This window comes from Schistocerca serialis, chromosome 6 (genome assembly GCF_023864345.2).
Source record: "Schistocerca serialis cubense isolate TAMUIC-IGC-003099 chromosome 6, iqSchSeri2.2, whole genome shotgun sequence".
Classification (NCBI taxonomy): domain Eukaryota; kingdom Metazoa; phylum Arthropoda; class Insecta; order Orthoptera; family Acrididae; genus Schistocerca; species Schistocerca serialis.
Window position 1 is genome coordinate 450,859,340 of NC_064643.1, and position 20,155 is coordinate 450,879,494.

The 20,155-nt window shown below is 43.7% G+C and overlaps 1 protein-coding gene across 1 annotated transcript in view; it reads right to left on the reverse strand.

Moving 5' to 3' along the window:
• LOC126484141 (uncharacterized) overlaps positions 1-20,155 on the reverse strand; it is a 129,511-nt gene that overhangs the window by 87,945 nt on the left and 21,411 nt on the right. Inside the window, exon 3 of the mRNA XM_050107535.1 lies at positions 10,932-11,140. Within this exon, the coding sequence (XP_049963492.1) occupies positions 10,932-11,140 (209 nt within the window). The remainder of the gene's footprint in view (positions 1-10,931; positions 11,141-20,155) is intronic.

Consider the following 20,155-nt stretch of genomic DNA (forward strand, 5'->3'; position numbering starts at 1 on the left):
CAAATGAAATACTAGGACTTATTACAATTGGTAATACTAGCTACAATGACAGCGAAGAAGAAGGAAGCGCAAGGTACAGTGATAAGCAGACATGGGCATAATTTAAATAAATTTCTACCTACATAATTATTCAAATAAGCAGATCATTCAAACAAATTTGCAAAGATATTGCGTGTAACTTAAATAACGAACAACACAGAATGCCAAACACAACATTTTCTCTGTTTACTACTTCTACAGAATTATATGGCACTTGTTCCCTTGGCTCTGTGCAGTTTCTATTTGATAAATAACTTATTAATGGTTTGTATAAAAATGTGCATCAGTAGCTCAATGGGTTAAGTTCCAGACTATAAAACTAAAGGTCAGGGGTTCAATCCCCATTGGTCCTATGATTTTCTGTTACTTATCACTTCTTTCACCTTTAACGATTACAAACAAAAATGCCAAGTCAAGTTGCATTGTGCTTCAGAGTGCATACTGAAACTTAGGTCCCCCAACACTGCAGTGATCAAAGTTACCTTTTGACTGAGCACAGCTTTACTTTCTTTACAGCATAACAACTGCAACATAAAAATACTTCTAGGAGGATGGCCTTAGCAGTTACACCACTGATGCGGCCCTATTCAACTGTCTCTGCACCTGCCCCTCCCCCTGCTAACAGCACAAATAATCTATACAAGTAGTCAAAGATGAGAATGCTGTGGACAAAAACTCTTAACCTGCAACATCTTCCTTAGAGTGCTAAAACTATCAGATGTGGGCGTCTCCTTGTTGTAAGTGCTATGAAATGAGTGAACCAGCCAAGAACTCAGTGGTTGCTCGCAACGAACATCAACAAACTTTTAATATCAAGTCTCCTAAAATGTTTATGGAATGCAGCTGAATGTCAAAATCTATTGGAAAATATTTTACAGCTGACTATGAGTAAGCTCCCCCCCATGAACCATGGACCTTGCCATGGGGGAGGGGGGGGGGGGGGGAGGCTTGTGTGCCTCAGCGATACAGATGGCCGTACCGTAGGTGCAACCACAACGGAGGGGTATCTGTTGAGAGGCCAGACAATCGTGTGGTTTCTGAAGAGGGGCAGCAGCCTTTTCAGTAGTTGCAGGGACAACAGTCTGGATGATTGACTGATCTGGCCTTGTAACAATAACCAAAATAGCCTTGCTGCGCTGGTACTATGAACGGCTGAAAGCAAGGGGAAACTACAGCCGTAATTTTTCCTGAGGACATGCACCTTTACAGTATGGTTAAATGATGATGGCGTCCTCTTGGGTAAAATATTCCAGAGGTAAAATAGTCCCCCATTCGGATCTCCGGGCGGGGACTACTCAAAAGGACCTTGTTATCAGGAGAAAGAAAACTGGTGTTCTACAGATCGGAGCGTGGAATGTCAGATCCCTTAATCGAGCAGGCAGGTTAGAAAATTTAAAAAGGGAAATGGATAGGTTTAAGTTAGATATAGTGGGAATTAGTGAAGTTCGGTGGCAGGAGGAACAAGACTTTTGGTCAGGTGAATACAGGGTTATAAATACAAAATCAAATAGAGGTAATGCAGGAGTAGGTTTAATAAAGAATAAAAAAATAGGTGTGAGGGTAAGCTACTACAGACAGCATAGTGAACGCATTATTGTGGCCAAGATAGGCACGAAGCCCACGCCTACCACAGTAGTACAAGTTTATATGCCAACTAGCTCTGCAGATGATGAAGAAATTGAAGAAATGTATGATGAGATAAAAGAAATTATTCAGGTAGTGAAGGGAGACGAAAATTTAATAGTCATGGTGACTGGAATTCGAGTGTAGGAAAAGAGAGAGAAGGAAACATAGTAGGTGAATATGGATTGGGCGTAAGAAATGAAAGAGGAAGCCGTCGGGTAGAATTTTGCACAGAGCATAACTTAATCATAGCTAACACTTGGTTCAAGAATCATAAAAGAAGATTGTATACATGGAAGAATCCCGGAGATACTAAAAGGTATCAGATAGATTATATAATGGGAAGACAGAGATTTAGAAACCAGGTTTTAAATTGTAAGACATTTCCAGGGGCAGATGTGGACTCTGACCACAATCTACTGGTTATGAACTACAGATTAAAATTGAAGAAACTGCAAAAAGGTGGGAATTTAAGGAGATGGGACCTGGATAAACTGACTACACCCGAGGTTGCACAGAGTTTCAGGGAGAGCATAAGGGAACAATTGGCAGCAGTGGGGGAAAGAAGTACAGTAGAAGAAGAATGGGTAGCTCTGAGGCATGAAGTAGTGAAGGCAGCAGAGGATCAAGCAGGTAAAAAGACGAGGGCTAGTAGAAATCCTTGGGTAACAGAAGAAATATTGAGTTTAATTGATGAAAGGAGAAAATATAAAAATGTAGTAAAGAAGCAGGCAAAAAGGAATACAAACGTCTCAAAAATGAGATTGACAGGAAGTGCAAAATGGCTAAGCAGAGATGGCTAGAGGACAAATGTAAGGATGTAGAGGCTTACTGACTAGAGGTAAGATAGATACTGGCTACAGGAAAATTAAAGAGACCTTTGGAGAAAAGAGAACCACTTGTATGAATATCAAGAGCTCAGATGGAAACCCAGTTCTAACCAAAGAAGGGAAAGCAGAAAGATGAAAGGAGTATATAGAGGGTCTATACAAGGGCGATGTACTTGAGGATAATATTATAGAAATGGAAGAGAATGTAGATGAAGATGAAATGGAAGATACGATACTGCATGAAGAGTTTGACAGAGCACTGAAAGACCTGAGCCGAAACAAGGCCCCGAGAATAGACAACATTCCATTAGAACTACTGACAGTCAGTCCTGACAAAATTCTACCATCTGGTGAGGAAGATGTATGAGACAGGCGAAGTACCCTCAGACTTCAAGAAGAATATAATAATTCCAATCCCAAAGAAAGCAGGTGTTGACAGATGAGAAATTACCGAACAATCAGTTTCAGTCACAGCTGCAAAATACTAACACGAATTCTTTGCAGATGAATGGAAAAACTGGTAGAAGCCGACACCGGGGAAGATCAGTTTGGATTCCGTAGAAATATTGGAACACGTGAGGCAATACAGACCTTACGACTTATCTTTGAAGAAAGATTAAGGAAAGGCAAACCTACACTTCTAGCATTTGTAGACTTAGAGAAAGCTTTTGACAATGTTGACTGGAATACTCTCTTTCAAATTCTAAAGGTGGCAGGGGTAAAATACAGGGAGCAAACGGCTATTTAAAATTTGTACAGAAACCAAATGGCAGTTATAAGAGTTGAGTGGTTGGGAAGGGAGTGAGACAGGGTTGTAGCCTCTCCCCAATGTTATTCAATCTGTATATTGAGCAAGCAGTAAAGGAAACAAAAGAAAAATTCGGAGTAGGTATTAAAATCCATGGAGAAGAAATAAAAACTTTGAGGTTCGCCGATGACATTGTAATTCTGTCAGAGACAGCAAAGGACTTGGAAGAGCAGTTGGATGGAATGGACAGTGTCTTGAAAGGAGGATATAAGATGAACATCAACAAAAGCAAAACGAGGATAATGGAATGTAGTCAAATTAAGTCGGGTGATGCTTAGGGAATTAAATTAGGAAGTGAGACAAAGTAGTAAAGGAGTTTTGCTATTTGGGGGGCAAAATAACTGATGATGGTCAAAGTAGAGAAGATATAAAATGTAGACTGGCAATGGCAAGGAAAGCGTTTCTGAAGAAGAGAAATTTGTTAACATCCAGTATTGATTTAAGTGTCAGGAAGTCATTTCTGAAAGTATTCGTATGGAGTGTAGCCATGTATGGAAGTGAAACATGGACGATAAATAGTTTGGACAAGAAGAGAATAGAAGCTTTCGAAATGTGGTGCTACAGAAAAATGCTGAAGATTAGATGGGTAGATCACATAACTAATGAGGAGGTATTGAATAGAATTGGGGAGAAGAGGAGTTTGTGGCACAACTTGACGAGAAGAAGGGACCGGTTGGTAGGACAAGTTCTGAGGCATCAAGGGACCACAAATTTAGCATTGGAGGGCAGCGTGGAGGGTAAAAATCGTAGAAGGAGACCAAGAGATGAATACACTAAGCAGATTCAGAAGGATGTAGGCTGCAATAGGTACTGGGAGATGAAGCTTGCACAGGATAGGGTAGCATGGAGAGCTGCATCAAACCAGTCTCAGGACTGAAGACCACAACAACATGAGTAAGCTTTCCATTATACGATGGAGCAGTTTTTCAATGTGACATGCGTCTTTGCTGTTAAACAGGGTTTTGAGATTGAAAAATTCCAGAAGAGACACTAGGTTTCGGCACATAAAAAAAGTTCATAATATTCCTACACAATGATACCTTCTTTATTGAGAAAGTGTCAAAAGATGATGGGAAGAAAACCTCCAACACAGCTGGGAATCAAACACAGGACCTCGCAATCTAGAGGCAGTGATGTTAATTATTAGACCACAAAGCACAAACTCTTGGCAAACCCCAGATGCAGTTTAGAGAGTATTTCAACTTTTAATGGTTGAGATTTTTGTCTTAAGTAATGTTTAAATTGTTCATAAAAGTAATCCTATTGCTCTAAATTTTGTATCAGGAAGGAGGAATTGTTTTAATAAGTGATAGTGTATTCAAAATATCAATAACACAAAAATTCATGCAACTGTGGATTTAAAACTAGTTTTTAACATTCAGTACTGGTGGACAAAATGCATTTTAATTTGGAAAAATAATGAATTGTTCCATGCCCATGAACCATGGACATTAGCATTGTTGGGGTGGCTCGTGTGCTCTGCAATACAGGTAGCTGAGCTGTACTATAGGTGCAACCACAAAGGAGGTATATCTGTTGAGTGGCCAAACATGGTTCCTGAAGTGGGGCACCAGCCTTTTCAGTGGTCTGGATGACTGACTAATCTGACCTTGTAACATCAAACAAAGCGGCCTTGATGAGCTGGAACTGCAAACAGTTGAAAGCAAGGAGAAACTACAGCCATAATTTTTCCTGAGGGCATGCAGCTCTACTGCATGGGTAATTGATGATGGCATTTCCGGAAGTAAAATAGTTCCTTGTTCAGATCCCTGGGCAGGGACAATTCAGGAGGATGTCATCATGAGGAGAAACAAAACTGGCATTCTATGGATCCAAGCAGGGAAAGTTGGATCCCTTAATTGAGTAAGTTAGAAAATTTAAAAATGGGAATGGATAGTTTGAAGTTACATATAGTGGGAATTGGTGAAGTTGGGTGGCAGGAGGAACAGGACTTCTGTTCATGTGAATGCGGCATTAAAATACATAATCAGATAGGGGTAATGGAGGGCTAGGTTTCATAATGAATAAGAAAATAGGCGTGCAGGAAAGTTACCTTGAACAGCATATCTAACGCATTATCATGACCAAGATAGACATGAAGCCCACAACCACTATAGTAGTAAAAGTTTATATGCCAACTAGCTCCGCAGATGAAGAGATTGAAGAAATGTATGATGAGATAAAAGAAATTATTCAGATAGTTAAGACAGATGAAAATTTAATTGTGATGAGGAACTGGAATTTGACAGCAGGAAGAGAAGGAAAAATAACAGTTGAATATGGACTGGGGAAAAGAAAGAAAGAGGAAGCTGCCTGGTAGAATTCTGCACACAGCATAATTTAATCATCACTACCACTTGGTTCAAGAATGACGAAAGAAGGCTGTCTATGTGAAAGAGACATGGAGGCAGTGAAAGGTTTCAGATTGCTTATATAATGGTAAGACAGAGAGCTCGGAACCAGACTTTAAATTTTAAGACATTTCCAGTGGCATATGTGTACTCTGAAGACAATTTACTGAATATGAGATGTAGTTTAAAACTGAAGAAATTGCAAACAGGTAGGAAATTGAGGAGATGGAACTTGAGGAAGTTGAAAGAACAAGAGGGTGCTGAGAGATTCAGAGAAAGCATTAGGCAATAATTGACTACAACAGGGAAAGGAAAACAGTCGAAGCTAAATGGGTATATTTGAGAGATGAAATAGTGAAGGCAACAGAGGATCTAACAGGTGAAAAGACAAGGCCTAGTATAAATCCTTGCATAACGTAGGGCATATTGAATTTAATGTTTAAAAAGTGATACTGACAGAAAGTACAAAAGGCTCACAGGAGTGGCTAGAATACAAATGTAAGAATTTAACAGCATATATCAACAGGAGAAAAAGAGTGCCAACAGGAAAATTAAAGAGGCCTTTGGAGAAACGAGAAGCAACTGTATAGATATCAACAGCTCGGATGGAAAAACTGTTCTGAGCAAAGAAGGGAAAGCTGGAATGTGGAAGGAGTATGAAGAGGATCTATACAAGGGAGGTGAACTTGAAAGGAACATTACGGAAATGAAAGAGGATGTAAATAAATATGAGATGGGAGATACAATACTGCGAGAAGAATTTGAGAGAGCACTGAAAGACCTACGTCGAAACAATGATGTGATTCTGCCAGAGCTAGTGGTAGCCTTGGAAAAACCAGCCATGACGAAACTCTACCATCTAGTAAGTACGATGTAAAAGACAGGTGAAATACATTCAGACTACAAAACTACAATTCCAAACACACACACACACACACACACACACACACACACACACACACACACAGAGGAGGGATGTGCATAAAAAGTTCTCAGTTCACTTGCCGCGTCAAATTCTAATACAATTCCAAGCTTTTGATGATACCCTCCATCATCATTGTCAGGGTTTAAAACTGACTAGAATGAACTGCCTTTTTTTTACACCCAACGGATGGCATCTGACTGGCTGGAATACGTCATGAAAGTGTGTAGAGAGGTGGCGCCCTCTATGTCCATAAATTTTGTTTGCACTATCTAGTGTTGCTTGCAGCACCATCCATCACATCAGGCAGTGAACTGTGAGAAGTATTCCTCTGTGGTTTTTCCTTGTCAAGTGCGTGATTACCTGCATTGCTAAGCACATAGCCAGTGTGTCTACTGAATCTTTTTTAGCAAAGTTTAATTTCAATTGTTTCTCTGTTCAAAGAGTCCCAACAGTTTGATGTGTGACTAATCTTCTCATATGTTCGAACAAAATCTTATACTTTTCAACAGGCTGTGCTCTGCCACCACTAATTTATCCGAATATCTGTATTTAAAGTGATGTTGACGCTCGATGGAATGATTGGCAAGTGTGTGTTGAGACACAGCAAGTGAAATAAAAACATTTTATGCAAAGATTCCATCATCATAAACTTCATAGCCACAGGAAGTATATGGCTATGGGGACCAGGCCGACAGTCTTCTACAAATCTTTTCATGGATCATGTGGAATAGGCTATTTATTTATTTAACCTGATCAGATTAGGGCAATCAGGCCCTCTCTTAGAGCAGACCAGTGTTCCACACATGCAGCATTTTACACATCATAGTTACACCACGACAGTAGTTTGAATAAGAAAAATAGGTTAATCTAGTGACAATATGAATAAAGAGTAATGACTAAGACCTAATAAAGTAACTAACTACTGGCAGTATTTTTACAACAGCTGCTATACATAAAAATTATAATAAAAGCAATAACAACAACAGTAAAAGAAAAATGAAATAGTAATGGCAAATGAAGTGTTGGCAGAAGTGCCAACACCGTGTTGCTAGAGGAGGCCGAAATGCACACGTTTAATTACACGCAGACTGGCGGGAGGTCTGGAACAGGTCAGAGAAATAAGACTAGCAAAACAGGAGGTAACTGGTAGAATACTTAACTTTAATCCACAATCGGTGTACATCTCTCTTGAATGTACATAATTTCCATTTCACTATACACTGGTAGCAAATGACGTAGCTGAAGGCTATGCTAACTATCGTCTCGGCAAATGAGAGCGTATTTGTCAGTGAACCATTGCTATGAACGTCGGCTGTACAACTGGGGCGAGTGCTAGTAAGTCTCTCTAGACCTGCCGTGTGGCGGCGCTCGGTCTGCAATCACTGTCAGTGGCGACACGCGGGTCCGGCGTAAACTAATGGACCGCAGCCGATTTAAAGGCTACCACCTAGCAAGTGTGGTGTCTGGCGGTGAAACCACAGTAAACACGAGAAAAATTGGCATTAGTAATGAAGATTTGTGCAGATGTACATTAATATATTGGTGTATAAAGTAGATGTTTACTGGTGTAGCAAATTTTGGCGAAGGGAGATTTAAGGAGGCCGCATCAGTTAAGAAAAAACTGGGAACTGAGCAAGATGTAGTAGGAAAGAAGGAAGTAATGGGGTAAGTGCATTCATGTACAGAGGAAGGCATTATGTTACTTAAATAGATATGTCATTAACTGTTTCTGAAGCCAGACATTCTTTTAATTTCTCTAATGTAACGAGGGGGGTTATTCCAGAGTCAGGTTCTTGCTACTGTAAAGCATTTCGAGAAGGTGGCTGAGTGATGTAGTGGAACAGAGAGGATTTTATTGTGATGGGAATGTGTGTTTCTGTCATGTTGTTCAGACACGTCAGACACGAGCATTAAGGACGAGGAGAGATATGAGGGACAGTGTACATTTATAAGGCAGTAAATCAGACAGAGCGTATGGAAATCTCTGCGTTTGTCTGCACGCAGCCAGGACAGTTGTGCATCTGCTGGTGAAATGCGATCAAAAAGTCGAACGTCACAGATATATCGGATGCAGGCATTCATGACCAGTTCCAGACATCACGAAGTTTCCTGAGAGACCTTGTAGGATAATATCGCTGTAGTGAATGATTGGGAGTATAAGCGTTCATACCAATTTATTTTTCAGATCAAAAGGGAAGAGTTTTTTTTTAATATTTTTGTATGGCATGAAGCAATGCCGATGCTTTTTTGCACACTGCAGTTACGTGCTCTGTCCAATTTAGATTTTCGTCTATTATTACTCCCAAGCTCTTTGCTGAGGGCTACTCCTCAACTTCCACACTGTGTCCTCTGGCTTGGTTCAGGTGCAGCAGCAGTGTCTCTGATGTCTCTGTGGTATGGATTCACAGTGAAGAACCGTTCCAGGTTTTGAAACAGTAACTACTGCCTACAACTGTACTTGTCTTTTCCTTCTTCAAACTCAAAGTCACCTTCCCAGATATTGATGTCCATCTCACTGAAGCTGTAGTCCAAAACTTAGCCTGTGTTCATGGATGTGGATGAACAGCTGGTGACATCACAGTATGGAATTCCACATTCCAATACACTGAGAAGTGTGGAAGGAAGAATCCACCATATCTGATTTTTGTCTCATGGAGAGGAAAATGGTCAATGAGATGCAGTGTTGGTTTTACATCACAAACAGAACTGAGGAGACACCACACTGTATTAAGTTGTAGAAGTTGAACTCATATGTCATCATTTTTATATTGTAGTGTATGTTGTATGAACATAAATAAGCTATTTCAAAACACCATACTGAGGACTTGTTATAATAAAATCATATGAAATTATGTATTGGTAGCTAAAGGCTTCTCGTACTTGATGCTTCTCATGTTGTAAGTTGGATACTATGAAAGTACACCGTGTCAGCACTACAGCACAATGATGATTAATGAAAGTGTGTCTTTTTAGTACAATTTGTCATAGTTAAATATCAAATAATGACATCTGTAGTTACAGCCTTTAGACATTTTAAACCATAAAACTTAGGCATTGCTCTCATGTTGAAGTCAAAGCATAGTCGATAGCATAGTTACTATAGAGAGGACGGTAGCAAGTTCAAGTCTAGGTAGTACATCCAAATTTTTTTTTCTACCCTTTATTTCCTAAAAGATTCTTGGATTTCCTTATTAATTTATTAGCAGTATTATATGCAACAGTTGATGTCATTTTTATACATAATGTCTGCAATTCTTGTTGCTTGGACCAATGGCTTGAAAGTTTCTCTGGTGGCCAGAAATATTTATGTGACTGGCAGTCCGTCAGAATGTAAATACGAAATACACACTGGAATTTTCTGCTACTATGAAACTTTGTGTAAAAGACATATACCCAGCTCTTGTTTTAATGGACTGCCATATGTTTGTATCTTGTGGCAAGTACGTTTTTCATTAACAGTGTCTAGCTTGCAAAAAACCTCTTTCATTTTAATGAATTGAATGAAATTACAAGAGGAATCTCAATCCTTAAACCTATGTGATGAAATACTTTGCTTCAGAATTACGCTAGTGAACGCAACATTAAGAATATGGCTATTATGAATGTGCAAGCTGATATTAGACATTATACTTTAATTATATTCAATTTAACATCAAAAATGTGATGGAAAACCAACTGAGTTAATGACTAACTTCTACTAGTATGTATCTTAGATTGTTGGGCACTGTATGTATCCTAACCTCTATCAACAATTTGCTGTTCAAGCCATCGATGAGTCCAGAACCTCCTTTTGGATTTTCTCCACTGTTATTTGACTATTGCTAACAGAGTTAATGCAACTATTTAAAGCATGCCCATTTTCATAAGGAAACTGTGTGATTAGTTTGGTGGATGCAGCTGACATCTGCCGGTGGAATGTGCTGCAGTCACAAATTACGACGAAGAGCACATTTTGTGAGATGTAGCAAATCATTTCAGAGTGTCTAGCAACCATGGCAGACACCACATTTGGCATGCACTGTGATGAGAAACATGTCCCATGTGACGACTGCTTTATCATCTATGGTAAACGGATCTGCTCCAACATTAAGTCCCTCAAAACTTACACCAATGACCTCTCCAAAATTTATCATTCAATGTTGGCTTCTATCACCCTCTGAACCATTCTTGCCAAAAGATATAACACTCACATACTACTAACCCTGCCCTAAAGTTTCTAAGCCTGCAGTCATTTGTGCTGTACACTCTATCCCCCTGCACCCATGAAAAGAGAGAGGAACACTGAAATGATGATGGTTTTGGACTTCTGTCTATGTACAACTGTGAGGAAAAATTAGCTTCCAGTTCTGAATTACCTTGAATATTTATCTTGCCACATTAGAAGTTCCTCGGTAAGAGCGGCATACTCTCCATTTGGAAACTTTTCTGCCTCAGCTAAAAAGTTTGTTTCCATGGTAACTATATGATGCTCTCGTTCTAGAAGGCGTTGTTTTAAATTTTCAATTTCAACATGAAGATGTAGATTAGACTGATCAGCACAGCTTTTACAGCTCCATCCACATTCCTGAAAAAATAAATATGACATAATTATATTAAGTGCAGAGACTTAGCAGAGCAATACAGACAACTGGGAGATTCCAGAATGAGATTTTCACTCTGCAGCGGAGTGTGTGCTGATATGAAACTTCCTGGCAGATTAAAACTGTGTGCCAACCGAGACTCGAACTCGGGACCTTTGCCTTTCGTTGGCAAGTGCTCTACCAACTGAGCTACCCAAGCATGACTCACGATCCATCCTCACAGCTTTAATCCCACCAGTACCTTATCTCCTACCTTCCAAACTTCACAGAAGCTCTTCTGCGGAACTTACAGAACTAGCACTCCTGGAAGAAAGGATATTGCGGAGACATGGTTTAGCCACAGCTTCCAGATTGAGATTTTTCTCTGAAGCAGAGTGTACACTGATATGAAACATCCACGCAGATTAAAACTGTGTGCCGGGCCGAGATTGAACTCATTCTGGAAACATCCCCCAGAGTGTGGCTAAGCCATGTCTCTGCAATATCCTTTCCTCCAGGAGTGCTAGTTCTGCAAGTTCTGCAGAAGAGCTTCTATGAAGTTTGGAAGGTAGGCGACGAGGTACTGGTGGAATTAAAGCTGTGAGGACGGGTCATGAGTCATGCTTGGGTACCTCAAATGGTAGAGCACTTGCCCGCGAAAGGCAAGAGGTTGAGTCTTGGTCCAGCACACAGTTTTAATCTGCCAGAAAGTTTCAACTGAGAGACGCCTGTTGCTACAAGATTTAGAAATTATGTACATATCTGCATACCAAAATCGCTGAAGAAACGTTTTTAGTGTTGGCAGATTAGCAGCTGGTGGAGAACAGTGAACTTACACTGGCTATATTTTACACTGTGATTATACTTTGAAATGAAATCCAACAATTTTAATTATTGTGAAAAATACACGCAAAATACAAAATTTCACAGCCCATAAATTATCAGAAATATAGAACAGAAACAAATATTATTTGTTTAATCCACAGACTGATGGATACAATTCAGAAAATAGTTTTGCCTCATACAAATCAGCATAATTATAAATTTGGGACATATTTCCCAAACTGATCCTTACCTGAGCTATCACATTGTAGATACTCTTGGGTAATGTGTTGCTATCTCTTACAAGGTTTTCCACAAAAGTTAATCAGAAAGGACATTAAACAACCATGTAAAAAAACATGGGTCGCTAGAGGGATTAACGTCTCTTGTGAATGAAAAAGATAAATATATCTGGTGGTACGACAAAGTAGAGGACCTGCAGTACTTGCATACACCAAAAACTACTCAATATCACTAAGAAAAGTTATTAAAAACTCAAGGAACGTGCACATTATGTCAGGAATCAGTAATCCTGACAACACATTTAAAGCTATATGGGATGTAGTTAAATGAGAGACAGGACAACCACACACAGAACAGGATAACATCACTGTTGAACTGAATGAAATGGCAACAAATGATGAGTCACAGGTAGCAAACATATTTAATATGGATTTCTTAAATAGTCAAAAGTTGAGGGACACGCAGTTAACAGAAAAATCACAGCAGTATGTTGAAAAAAAAAAAAAACTCTCATAGAATTCCATCAAATGAATTTATCACCCACTTCTCCTTATGAAAGTATGAAAATTATACATTCTCTCAAAAATAAAAGCTCATCTGAATCTGATGATGTTTCCAATAGAGTACTAAAGATTTGTTCTCATTTCATAAGCCCTGTTTTAGCTAAAATACATAAAAGCATCACTAACGTAAGACATTTTTCCAGAGAGACAAAGGTGATAAAGAGATATGTCAATAACTATCCACCTGTTTAACTGCTGATGTCATTTTCTAAAATTTTTAAGGTGGCGATGTATTCTAAAATAGTACCTCACCTGAGCAACAATAATATCCTCAGCAAATAACAGTATGGATTTCAGAAGAGTTGTTTTGCTGAGAATGCCCTTTACACATTCACTCACCAAATTTTACAAGTATTAAATAATAAAATAGTGCGACTGGTATTTTCTGCAACCTATCTAAGGCATCTGACTCTGCAAATCACAGTATTCTCCAAAATAAACTGAAGTTTTATAGGATTGATGGTGTAGCAAACCAATGGACAATGCCATATCTAACCGAAAAAATGTAGAAAGTTGTACTTAGTAATTCAACCAATTTATTCAAGGACATTATTCCAACTAGGGAGAAATCACGTATGGGGTTCCCCAAGGTTCAAATCTCAGATCCACTATTGTTCCTCACATATGTAATGATCTTTCTTATAATACATGACAAGCAGAATTAATCTCTTTGCAGATGAAACTAGTATTGTAATCAATACGAGAACACGTACAAAAACAAAAGGAATAGTCAACAATGTTCTTAAAAGTATCATTGACTGGTTTTCTGTGAATGGTCTCACCCTCAATTTGAAAAATACACAACAAATTCAGTTCTGCACATCTAGGGGTGAATTGTAACACATTGTGACAAAATAATAAATAAAGTGGAAATTTGAAAACTGGTTTGGTTTGGTTGGTTTGGTTTGTGGGATTAAAGGGACCAGACTGCTACGGTCATCGGTCCCTTTTTCCAAGTACTAAAAACACCCACAGAGAATAAAAACGATTAACAGAATAGAGCACAGACGACACAGAACAAGAGAAACTAAAGTACTAAAAACACCCACAGAGAATAAAAACGATTAACAGAATAGAGCACAGACGACACAGAACAAGAGAAACTGAGACAAAGACCAGGCAAAACGAACTAAAATCACACAGAGTGTGACGGTGGTTGGCCGACCATAGAAATAAAAAAAGGAAAAGCCAACCACTTAAAACACATTACAAAAATCAGTTTAAAACCGGAGGCCAGAGGCCAGAATCAACACAAAACAATAAAATAAAACAGAAACACTCAGATTAAAGAATAAAAACCCCCTGCCCTAATAAAACATAGAACTAAGGCAGCAATAACAGGGTCATAAGATAAAATGGCAGGGAGTGTATCAGGCAGCGCTAATGTCTGCCTGACCACTGCTAAAAGGGGGCAGGCCAACAAAATGTGGGCCACTGTCAAAGCCGCCCCGCAGCGACATACAGGAGGGTCCTTCCAGCGCAGTAAGTAACTGTGTGTCAGCCGGGAGTGGCCAATGTGGAGCCGACAAAGGACGACTGAGTCCCTGCGGTTGGCTCACATGGATGACCGCCACACAGTCGTCGTCTCCTTAATGGCACAGAGTTTATTGGGCATGATCCGATCGCGCCATTCAGCGTCCCAAAGCGCCAAAACATATCGACGGAGGACTGCCCGCAAATCAGCCTCTGGGAGACCAACATCCAGAGACGGTTGTCTCGTGGCCTCTTTCACCAGGCGGTCAACATGTTCATTGCCCGGGATACCGACATGACCGGGGGTCCACACAAAGACCACAGAGCGGCCGCAACGCACAAGAGTATGCAGGGACTCATGGATAGCCATCACCAGATGAGAGCGAAGAAAACACTGGTCGAGAGCTCGTAAACTGCTCAGGGAATCGCTACAGATAACGAAGGACTCACCTGAGCAGGAGCGGATATACTCTAGTGCTCGAAATATGGCGACCAGCTCAGCAGTGTAAACGCTGCAGCCAGCCGCCAAGGACCGTTGTTCGGAATGGTCCCCTAGAGTTAGTGCATACCCGACACGACCAGCAACCATCGAACCGTCGGTGTAAACAATTCCAGAGCCCGGATACGTGGTCAGGATGGAATAAAAGCGGCGGCGGAAGGTCTCTGGAGGGACCGAGTCCTTCAAGCCCTGTGCCAAGTCAAGCCGAAGGCAAGGGCGAGGAACACACCACGGGGGTGTACGCAGGGGTGCCCGGAAAGGAGGTGGAACAGGGAAAAACCCAAGCCCGCAGAGAAGCTCCTTGATGCGTACGGCGATCGGACAACCTGACCGGGGCCGACGGTCTGGCAGACGGACGACTGACTGCGGGAACAGGACATGGTAATTTGGATGCCCGCGCAAGCTAAAAACATGGGCAGCATAAGCAGCCAGTAATTATTGGCGTCGTAACCGCAGTGGAGGGACACCTGCCTCAACAAGGATGCTGTCTACAGGGCTGGTGCGGAAGGCACCAGTGGCAAGTCGGATCCCGCTGTGTAGTATTGGGTCCAGCACCCGCAATGCAGAGGGGGATGCTGAGCCATAAGCCAGGCTCCCATAATCCAGGCGGGACTGGATTAACGCCTGGTAGAGCCGCAACAGGGTAGATCGGTCGGCGCCCCAGCGGGTGTGGCTCAAGCATCTCAGAGCATTGAGATGCCGCCAACACACCTATTTAAGCTGCCGGATATGAGGCAGCCAAGTCAACCGGGCATCGAAAACCACCCACAAAAACCTGTGTGATTCCACCACTGAAAGAAGTTCGCCGGCAAGATAAAGCCGCGGCTCCGGGTGCACAGTGCGTCGCCGGCAGAAATGCATAACGCAGGTCTTGGCTGCCGAAAACTGGAACCCATGAGCTATAGCCCAAGACTGCGCCTTGCGGATAGCACCCTGTAGCTGACGTTCAACAACTGCAATGCCAGGAGAGCTGTAATAAAGGCAGAAGTTGTCAGCATACAGGGAAGCAGAGACAGAATTTCCGACGGACGCAGCGAGCCCGTTAATGGCTATTAAAAACAGGCAGACACTTAAAACAGAACCCTGTGGCACACCGTTCTCCTGGACGTGGGTGGAACTATATGAGACTGCGACTTGCACGCGGAAGGTACGATACGACAGAAAATTTCTGATAAAGATCGGCAGAGGGCCCCGAAGACCCCATCCATGAAGCGTAGAAAGGTTGAGATTACGCCATGCCGTATCGTACACCTTCCGCATGTCAAAAAAGACAGCGACCAGGTGCTGACGGCGGGCAAAGGCAGTACGGATGGCCGACTCCAGGCTCACCAGATTGTCGGCGGCAGAGCGGCCTTTACGGAACCCACCCTGAGACGGAGCCAGAAGGCCCTAAGACTCCAGTACCCAAGTCAAGCGCCGGCTCACCATCCGTTCGAGAAGCTTGCAAAGAACGTTGGTGAGGCTAATGGGGTGGTAGCTGTCCACCTCCAAAGGGTTCTTGCCTGGTTTCAGAATGGGGATAACGATACTCGCCCGCCATTGCGACGGAAACTCACCCTCGACCCAAATACGGTTGTAAAGGTCGAGGATCCGTCGCTGGCAGTCCACTGAGAGGTGTTTCAGCATCTGGCAGTAGATGCTATCTGGTCCAGGTGCAGTATCAGGGCAAGCGGCAAGGGCACTGCAGAATTCCCACTCACTGAATAGAACATTGTACGATTCTGGATGGTGGGTGCGAAACGAAAGGCTCCGACGTTCCATCCGCTCTTTAATGGAGCGGAAGGCCAGGGGGTAATTCGCAGAAGTGGAACTCACAGCAAAATGCTCTGCCAAGCGGCTTGCAATGACGTCGGAGTCTGTACAAACTGCTCCATTCAGTGAGAGTGCAGGGACACTGGCAGGGGTCCTATAGCCGTAGACGCGTCGAATCTTGGGCCAGACCTGCGATGGAGTGACATGGAGGCCAATGGTGGACACATACCGCTCCCAGCACTCCTTCTTGCCTTGGCGGATAAGGAGGCGGGCCCGCGCACGCAGCCGTTTGAAGGCGAGAAGGTGGTCGATGGAGGGATGTCGCTTGTGACGCTGGAGCGCCCGCCAGCGATCTTTAATCGCTTCAGCGATCTCAGGCGACCACCAAGGCACAGCCCTCCGCCGAGGGGACCCATAAGAACGGTGAATGGCAGATTCGGCGGCAGTAACGATGCTGGTGGTGACCGATTGAACCACCGCATCAATGTCATCAGTAGAGAGAGGCTCAATAGCGGCAGTGGAGGAGAACAAGTCCCAGTCAGCCTTATTCACAGCCCATCTGCTAGGGCGCCCAGAAGAGTGACGCTGTGGTAGTGACAGAAAGATCGGAAAGTGGTCACTACCACACAGGTCGTCATGCACACTCCATTGGACAGACGGTAAGAGGCTAGGGCTACAGATGGAAAGGTCAATGGCGGAGTATGTCCCATGCGCCACACTGAAGTGAGTGAAGGCACCATCATTTAACAGCGAGAGATCGAGCTGCGACAATAAATGCTCAACGATGGCGTCTCGACCTGTTGCCACTGACCCACCCCACAGAGGGTTATGGGCGTTGAAGTCGTCCAATAGCAAGAAAGGTGGCGGCAATTGGGCTACCAGTGCAGCCAGGACATGCTGCGAGACATCACCATCCGGTGGAAGGTAAAGACTGCAGACGGTAACAGCCTGTGGCATCCACACCCGTACAGCGACAGCCTCTAAAGGTGTCTGGAGAGGGACAGACTCGCTGTGCAGAGTGTGAAGGACATATATACAGACGCCACCAGACACCCTTTCATAAGCTGCTCGGTTCTTATAATAACCCCGATAGCCACGGAGGGCGGGGGTTCGCATTGCTGGAAACCAAGTTTCCTGCAGAGCAATGCAGAAGAAAGGGTGAAGGCTGATAAGTTGGCGGAGCTCAGCTAGACGGTGGAAGAAACCGCTGCAGTTCCACTGGAGGATGGTGTTGTCCATGGCTGGGAAAGGCGTGACGGGACAGGGAAGGCAGATTACGCTGCTGGGTCACCTGCTGCCTCCGATTGAGCACCTGCGCTAGTGCTATTCATGGCGTCTGAGGGACCGGCGAGATTGAGGTCCTCAGCGGACGGCAGAATCTCCACCTCGTCCTCAGACGCAGAGCTGGAAGGTTGCGGTGGGGTGGTTGCCACCGCGAGTTCCTTGGGCTTAGAGCTCTTCTTCTTTGATTTCTCACGCTGTTCCTTGGGTTTAACTGGCTGGGAGGGCTTCACCGATTCAGTCTCCGGGACTGAGGAGGATCGTGAAGCCCGTCGACCAGCTGATTGTGGGCACTTACGCCACTGTCGGTCGTCAGCGTTCCCGCTGGTGGAAACCTGGGAAGGGAGGGTCCCAAGGGACCCCTTGCGAGCGTGAGAAGCCGAAGAAGTTGGACACTTCGCCGGCTTAGAAGCGGGGACCGACGTCCTCGATGGGGGGGATGGTGTTGCTCCTGAGGTAGGTGGCACAGGAGCAACCCGGAGGGTAGAGCCCCCCACTGGCAAGGGGGCAGGAGGAGTTGGACCACTCGTCGATCCGGCCGGAAGTCACGAAACTGATGGGGCGAGCACAGGTGTTGTAGCAGCGGCGTAGGAAGATGTCATTCTCACTTCCTTTTGGCCTCAGTATAAGTCAGTCGGTCCAGGGTCTTATATTCCATGATTTTGCACTCTTTCTGGAACATTCTGCAGTCTGGCGAGCAAGGTGAATGGTGCTCCCCGCAGTTGACGCAGATGGGAGGCGGGGCACATGGAGTATCGGGATGAGATGGGCGTCCGCAATCTCGACATGTGAGGCTGGAAGTGCAGCGGGAAGACATACGGCCGAACTTCCAGCACTTGAAGCACCGCATCGGGGGAGGGATATAGGGCTTGACGTCACATCGGTAGACCATCACCTTGACCTTTTCCGGTAACGTATCACCCTAGAAGGCCAAGATGAAGGCACCGGTAGCAACCTGATTGTCCCTCGGACCCCGATGAACGCGCTGGACGAAATGAACACCTCTACGTTCTAAGTTGGCGCGCAGCTCGTCATCAGACTGCAAAAGGAGGTCCCTATGGAAAATAACACCCTGGACCATATTTAAACTCTTATGTGGTGTAATAGTAACGTTAACATCCCCCAACTTGTCACAAGCAAGTAACCTGCGTGACTGGGCGGAGGATGCCGTTTGTATCAGTACTGACCCAGAGCGCATTTTAGACAAGCCCTCCACCTCCCCAAACTTGTCCTCTAAATGCTCGACGAAGAACTGTGGCTTTGTGGAGAGAAAAGACTCCCCATCAGCTCTCGTGCAAACTAAGAATCGGGATGAATAACTGTTACCTCCATCCTGAGACTTACGCTCTTCCCACGGCGTGGCCAGGGAGAGGAACATTTTCGGATTGTACTTCTGAGCATTAAATTGAGCCCGAGAATGCTTAGAGACTGCTGGCGGCTGGCCGCCAGTGAGAGATGATGTACCATGCTTCATTGCCGTTCATCCACCCTGATGCCACCTACTTCGACCAAGGGCTCTCCCCACGGGTGCCACCCAGCCACAGCAAAGGCCACCTGGCAGGATGGCCGTTGCCGGGAGTCCTGATACCCCAGGAGGATAGGCATCTACTCCTTGGCATACATGGGGAGTTAACGGCGCAGGCATCAGTAGAGCGATCCCTGTGTTGTCAGGGGGCTACAACCAAGAAGGTACATGGCGGCCCCACAACGGACTGGCTACCGTGCTGGATCTTAGGTGCAAAAATGTCCAAGGTCATCGTCGCAGTTAAAAGAAACACTGCAGAGTGCAGCGTGGTAATCGCACCCAGGGACGTATCCTCGCCCAAGAGATCGAAAACGAGCGGGACACCATTGCAACGACAAGAAAGCCGGCTAAAGGTCTAATTGCACGACGGATACAGTGCACCATGTAAGGCGCCCTTCCCCAATTGGCTCGCTCTTCGGAATAATTTAGAAAGCTGGAGGTCAAACCCGAGAGGGGACCATCACATAAGGCCGAAACATGTGAGACTCCTTTTAGTCGCCTCTTATGACAGGCAGGAATACCGCGGGCCTATTCTAACCCCCGAACCCGCAGGGGGGTTTGAAAACTGGAAAAAGCACATTTTGGAACTGCTAAAACAACTTAGTTTAGCCACATTTGCACTTAGATTCACTGCAAATCTTGGGGAGAGACTCAGTTAAGTTGAAATATTTCCTTTTAATAATGTCATATGAAATAATGTCTGGGCAACTCCATCTTTAAAAACAAAAGTCTTCATTGCAGAAAAATGTGTTTAAGAGTAATATGTGGTGCACACCCATGGTCATCTTGTAAACATGTGTTTAAGGAACTGGACATTTTGACTATGGCTTCACAGTATATTCCCTTATGAAGTTTGTCGTAA